This window comes from Ranitomeya variabilis, chromosome 3 (genome assembly GCF_051348905.1).
Source record: "Ranitomeya variabilis isolate aRanVar5 chromosome 3, aRanVar5.hap1, whole genome shotgun sequence".
Taxonomy (NCBI): domain Eukaryota; kingdom Metazoa; phylum Chordata; class Amphibia; order Anura; family Dendrobatidae; genus Ranitomeya; species Ranitomeya variabilis.
In genome coordinates, this window is record NC_135234.1 from 227,738,147 (window position 1) to 227,744,923 (window position 6,777).

Sequence of the window (6,777 nt, forward strand, 5' to 3'; positions counted from 1 at the left end):
TGGTGCTGGGAGCACAATTAAAAGGGATGATGGAATGTTTATAGGGGATTGTTCGTAATGCCACCTATGGTATTTGGCTATATATGGCCAACGATGCTTAAAGGGACTACTGGGGCTGGTGGTGATGCAGCTAGGATGGTCCTGCTACCAGAGCAGTCTATGATGGGTTGTGGAAGTTGGGGTGGAGGAATGATTGGAGGACACAGGAAAAGTAGTTTCTTTATCTTTAATTGTAGGTGCAGTCCGGAGCACAGGTACAGGTGGTATTGGAAATCCAGGCATCCTGGAAGCAGTTCAGAATCCTCCTAGCCACGTGGGGTTGGAAGCCTCCCTACTGCGCTGTTCTTTAGGTTCTTGATGCTTTAAGCTGTCTTCAAGTCCCTCTCTCGGTCTGTCCTTTGAGAGGAACACTACCCGCATGGCAGGCAGCTCGAGCTTTTTCCTGATGTCAATCCCTTGTGGTGGCTCCAGGCTCTCTAGTTTGCTGCTGTGTCTTCAGGCGTCAAATGTGGCCAGACCTGCAATCTCCTGTTCTCTGGATTCAGTTGCAGGGCATACAGTTCCCACAGAACCACGGACTCCGGTGTCCGGTTTGTTGCGCTCAATCCTGGGGTGAGCTTAGTCGCAGCTCCTGTCCCCAGCTTCTCACTTGCTTCCTCTTTTTTCACTGTCTCTGACTAACTGACTAACCCCGCCTCCAGACCAGAACTTATCTGGTCTGGATTCAGGAAAGTGTTGCATGCTAGTGTTATCTGTTAAGGGGATCCCTTTTTGCTTCCAGGCATGGTATTACTACCTGTGATGGAGGCATTGCCACTGTGGCATCTGGACTCCTGAGGTGCCACAGATGCACAAAGGTTAGGGAAAGTGCAGTTGGCAGGGTTGGCCACTAGATGGGGGCATGTTAATGTTCTCAGCTAGTAGATAGTGTAGATAGTACAAACACATAGTTAATTGTAGGAGGGGCTGCTGCTTGGTAAGCCAGGAAGCAGTTCCTGGAATAGTTTAGTAGGGCTGGAGCGCCCAAAGGGTCCACATGGGCTATAGGCCCAGGACACAGCAGTAGCCACACAATGTTTGAAGGGGAGCACAGCATTTGGAGTCCTGAGGGGAAAAAAGGGACAGGGTGCAGCAGCAGATCCACAATAGTCTGGGAAACTAGTGAGAGAAGCATCCCAGAAAGTACAGGGCGCAGAAGGTTCAAGATGTGGCAGCTCATTGCATGGGCAAGTACTCTTAAATCTGAGGTGAAGCAGATGAAGGAAACCCCTGAAATAGTGAGTCTGAACAAGGAGAACGCTGCGGTACCGCCTCAGGCGTTATTATCCCGTAATGAACTGGAGGGCGTAGAACTGAGTGTAGGGAAGATGCAGGATGCTTATTGTGTGTAATCTGTTGTGTATGCTGTTTCTGGCAAGAATGTGCTGCAAGTAGTGTTGAGCATTCCGATACCGCAAGTATCGGGTATCGGCCGATACTTGCGGGTATCGGAATTCCGATACCGAGATCCGATACTTTTGTGGTATCAGGTATCGGTATCGAAACAACATTAATGTAATAATGTGTAAAAGAGAGAATTAAAATAAAAAATATTGCTTTTAAAATGCGCGCTTGTCCTGCCTCCCGTGACGTCCCGGCTTGTGATTGGTCGCGTCGCCCATGTGACCAATCACAAGCCAGAACGTAATTTTAAAATCCTGAAGGACCTAAAATTACGTCACGGCTTGCTGTGATTGGTTGCGTCGCGGCCACATGGGCGGCACGCGACCAATCACAAGCCGGGACTTCAAGTAAGGAAGTAAACGCGCGAATTTTAAGCAAACAACGCTGCCGGTTCCCTCGCTGAGGTCCAGGCTGCGTCGGAGAGGTGAGTATAGCAATATTTTTTATTTTAATTCTTTCTTTTACACATTAATATGGATCCCAGGGCCTGAAGGAGAGTTTCCTCTCTTTCAGACCCTGGGAACCATCAGGGATACCGTCCGATACTTGAGTCCCATTGACTTGTATTGGTATCGGGTATCGGTATCGGATTGGATCCGATACTTTGCCGGTATCGGCCGATACTTTCCGATACCGATACTTTCAAGTATCGGACGGTATCGCTCAACACTAGCTGCAAGTTATTCCAAGTAAAGTTCTTTGCTCTGCTAATGGAAATGGACTGTGTCTCAATATTTGTGCCAGAGAGTGTTCAACACAGCAGAGGTGTCCCTGATGGTGTGGAGAAAGAAGACCCAGGTATGCCGACTAAGGAATCTTATTTTTCTGTGAGGGGAGGCCAGGACTCCAAAGCTCTCGTATCCTCGGCCACGACTATGGTCCTTGCCGAACCTTACATATGCTTTCTTCAAAATGTCGGTCTGTGATAAATGTTTCCAGGAAACTCATCTGACAACTTAGGTCTATTTTCTCTCATTTACAATCTTTAAGTGCATCTTTCACGGGATCATATTTCAGCTTAGAAGATGGTTCAGTAGAAGAGAGATAAGGATACAGCTTTTTGATGGGTTTATCAGATCAAAGTTGAAGTTATTTTTATAAATCAGCTTAAAGAAAGTTCAAAGAAGTAGAACTCTATGGTTATGAGTTTTGCATTCATTGATTAGTTTACCGTTAAAGAGTTATTCGCTTTTCCTAAGATGGTTAAATTTGCAAGGCAACTTGTCAAAACAGTTGTAAGCGCTGCAGAGGCTGACAGGAATCGCTGGAGCTGGTGTTAGCTCCTGATCCAGGTCAGCTTCAGTTACACTACACTCTAGATTGCTGATGTAAAGCTGACTAACGTAGCAGTGTAGCAGCAGCAGAAGTGCAGAGTATAGCACAGCAGCACTGTAATGCCGCTAGCCAGAACTATTAATCAGGAGTTCACAACCACAGCATGAGCAGACTAATAAGGACAGTGAAAGTGAAATTTATGCCATTTATTGAATCAGTGAACCAGTGAACTGCGTACAAACAAGTTGACATTTCGGTCTTACTGACCTTCATCATATATACACATGTAACCTACAGGATCTGAATTAATGTGGCATGGATTTCGTCAGTAAACAGCCATATGCAACCCTCATGGCTTAAGGAGAGATATGCATCCCTACGGTGACGCATACTGTATGACGACGCCACAGATGATATAGGACCTCCCAGCTTATGCAGTAGTCAAGGACGATCTCAGTTCATTTTCTATAAATAAAACAGTCTTCACTGGAAAAACTGCTATAACATATATAGACTTGGTAGCACGAACAAATCTTAGAATTAAAATCTTCATCTGTTTCACAGAGAGGCACTGGTATATCAGTTACAAGTGGCAGCATTGGACTTCCCATCTCTATATTATATTCTTTCTTTCACTACAACCCACATCTATAGTAGTTCCTGTCCTGGCCTGGCTGGCCTAGCTTTATTCCTATGCTTCCAGGACCAGCCAACACATTGCCTCCTACTAGATTCATTGGGTCCTGGTACCCTCAGCTCTATTTCTGGCTTAAGCCATACTCACTATAACTGGCTCACTCCTATAAAACTCAATCCTGAGTGCCAAGGCTCTTATGTCTCATGTATAGGTATGACTGCCACTGGATCCAGTTATAGTTACTTCAGAACTTGCTACCCAGCAATGTTCCTTTAACACACACCTTAGTAAAGTGACCTATGTCCTTCTCATCTCAGAACTGTAACCAGGGAGTAACTATGCTCTTACCCCAAAACATTCCTTCCATCTGCAGGGCTGGCTGACTGTTAACTCCTTTCCTAGCTGTCTAGTCTACTTCAGCTCTAATGGGAGATATTACATTAAATTCAGCATATAACAGTGCTCAATAATAATACATTTCATAACAACACATAAAAGTCTTCATAGAGGGTTTATGACAAGTTTTCACTCCTTAACACAGGTATCATGTAAAAGAGTTTAATAATATCTAAATAGACGTAAATTGAGTGAAACTCTTTGTAATACTTCTCACTTGTGACTCTTCATTTTCTGCTTTCTTTTTACAAAAACTTATTTTTTGGTGTAGCTTTGGATTGGTAGCTATAAGAAGAAATGGACTCAAGGCAGAATAGGATGTAGAAAGAAAAACTCGAAGTTCATGGATTTCAGGGTCTACTTTTGTCATACTCAAAGAGTAAACCCAAATGGTGTTGTCCATGCCATAAAGCAAAACATACATTGCCACCAATGAGATGACAGACCGGGAAGCCTTGTGCTCAACTGATTTATTTTGTCCTCTGTTTGAGCTTCTATTACCATGAATATTTTTGGCGTGTTGAAGTAACACATATACTATATAACTGCTAGATAAAGCCAGTAGCGCTAAGGATATTATCTCCCGAATTGTTACAATTGCCCCATTTGTAATAAAGGAGTCATAGGTTTTAAAGTCGGCAATGCAATAAACTAACTGCAGTGTGTATGGTGATGTTGTTGTGTTCGTTTTTGCATTTGTGACATAAAATGCTATACAATAAATTGATAAATTTATGCCAAAAAGAATTGCAATGATGACCTTGACATACTGCGCTATGATTAGTTTGCATCTGCTCCAAAACTTGCTCATGGGAGCAATAAGTGTGCATTGGTAAATGCTAAGAAAACTGGTGCCACAGATAGACATGGCTCTGCTAATTCTGAAAGACGTGAAGACAAATTTACATTGTATGTTATCTAGTAAATGTTCTACCCCAACTCCAGCTAAGGCTTGAGGAAGGACTCGGGAGAAAATAACTACGATATTTGAGAAAATGATGGCAAGCAGGATGATATTCGCCGGTAGAAGTTTCTTCTCTGCTATCTTGATGCAGGCAAATTTAAGCAGGATAAAAATATTTCCAGGTATTCCTAAGACAAGTAATAGTATAAAACCAAATGCCTTAAGGAGAAGACGAATTTCCATTGCTGTCACCTGCAATAAGAAATTATAAATATTAAGTATTCCGAAAATCACTTTTCATTTGATTATCCTATGAGGAATAAATGAAAATAACTGTGTCGATTAAAGGTTCATGATCTAATTTCACTCTAATAAAGCAAATCTGCATTATTTGTGCTTGAAATAAAAAGATGAAAATATTTTTTATTTTTTATCATGCTACTACATTTATTTATATATTTCCCATCTTTAAGAGCCTATCTCACTATGTACTAGGTGTAATAATAATAATAGATTAGAAATGTGGTATAGTTTTTCAGATTTGCTATGTCTCTTTCCTCATGTGCAGGCATTGCAGGACATTAGGTACCCATGGTTATGACCAATGATATAGTGACAGTTAGCTAGTTGCTAATGGTTGTAACCATGGATACATAAGGTCCTGCAATGCCTGCACATGAGGAAAGAGACATAGCAAATCTGAAAAACTATACTACATTTCTAATTGGATGTATCTGCTAATATTGCTATTATTATACCTACTACATACTGAGATAGGATCCTGGAGATGGGAATACCCCTTTAACACCAAAGAGTTATATCGAACAATTAGCATTCCAAACAATATTGTAAAATGCCACTTATACAGGGTGACAAAAAGGGGCTCATTAGAGTGACATAGCTTGTAATTAGAGAGACATAGCTTGCAATGTGATTATGACAGCCAGAGAACGCAAAAAGTGAGAAATGGGGGTACCGCAGTTTATAGAGTTAAAAAAATAATTAAAAATAAGAGTTAAAGATGAAAGGATCAAAACTCAAAAAGGAGAAAACAGATTGGGATAAATAGAAAAAACTAGATCTTGATGATTTGATCTCATCTATATATATAATTGTCTAAGGGGTACTTCCGTCTTTCTGTCTTTCTGTCGGCAACTTCCGTCACGGAGATCCCGAGTCGCTGATTGGTCACGCCAGCTGCCTGTCATGGCTGCCATGACCAATCAGCGATGGGCACAGTCCGATTAGTCCCTCCCTACTCCCCCCGTCAGTGCCCCCTGCGTGCTTCACTGCTGACACATGACCCGCACATGGTGCACGAGGTTATAATGGGGAGGAAGCAGCGAGCGCTCACAATGCGGGACATGGAAATACAACGGGGAGATCACAGCTGCTGCCATCATCTGACCTGTGCCCGGGGCTCCGCACTCTCCCGGGAGCAGCCATGATGTCCTCCGCCAGCAACGGCCTCCGTGTCGGACTACAGGAAGGGCAGACTATCACCCCGCACGTGAACAGCTCTTCGGAGCAAGCCCATGTGCCGGCACTGTGGAGGCCTGCAGGGCGCCCTGTGTGAGCCACACTCCCGGCCAGGCCCTCGGCCTTTCCATCATCTACACACGTGTCCTGTTATTGTTAGGCGTGGCCCGTGTGCTGCTCCTGCACTGCCGGAGATGGCGCCTCCACCGCTCTCACCACCGGCCGTACATCTGCTCCTCTCATGGACGGACGGACCGGGGATGGTCTCCAGAAAGCTGCCATACTACTTGGGCTGTGTTACATACGTCTCTGTGTTATATACTATGTGGGCTCTGCTATATACTATGTGGGCTCTGCTATATACTACGTGGGTTCTGCTATATACTACGTGGGCTCTGCTATATACTACGTGGGCTCTGCTATATACTACGTGGGCTCTGCTATATACTACAAGGCCTCTGCTATATACTACGTGGCCTCTGCTATATACTACGTGGGCTCTGCTATATACTAACTGGCTGGGCAATATACTATGTGCCCTGTGTTATATACAGCGTGGGCTGTGCTATATACTATGTGGGCTGTGCTATATACTACTATACATATTCTAGAATACCCGATGCATTAGAATCGGGCCACCATC

The 6,777-nt window shown here is 43.7% G+C and overlaps 1 protein-coding gene across 1 annotated transcript; it reads right to left on the reverse strand.

Moving 5' to 3' along the window:
• Positions 1 to 2,456: 2,456 nt before the first annotated feature.
• LOC143817663 (olfactory receptor class A-like protein 1) lies at positions 2,457 to 4,898 on the reverse strand. The gene is made up of 2 exons (XM_077299155.1): positions 3,969 to 4,898; positions 2,457 to 2,549 (listed from the first exon to the last, which is right to left on the reverse strand). The coding sequence occupies exons 1-2, from the start codon at positions 4,896 to 4,898 to the stop codon at positions 2,457 to 2,459; spliced, it is 1,023 nt and encodes a 340-aa protein (XP_077155270.1).
• Positions 4,899 to 6,777: the final 1,879 nt, after the last annotated feature.

Excerpts from the sequence above, each read along its gene's own strand:
- LOC143817663 (XM_077299155.1), bottom strand. The coding sequence starts at position 4,898 with ATGGAAATTCGTCTTCTCCTTAAGGCATTTGGTTTTATACTATTACTT. Across the intron at positions 2,550-3,968 it reads CAGAAAATGAAGAGTCACAA|CTGATTTATAAAAATAACTT; the intron begins GTGAGAAGTATT and ends ACTTTCTTTAAG.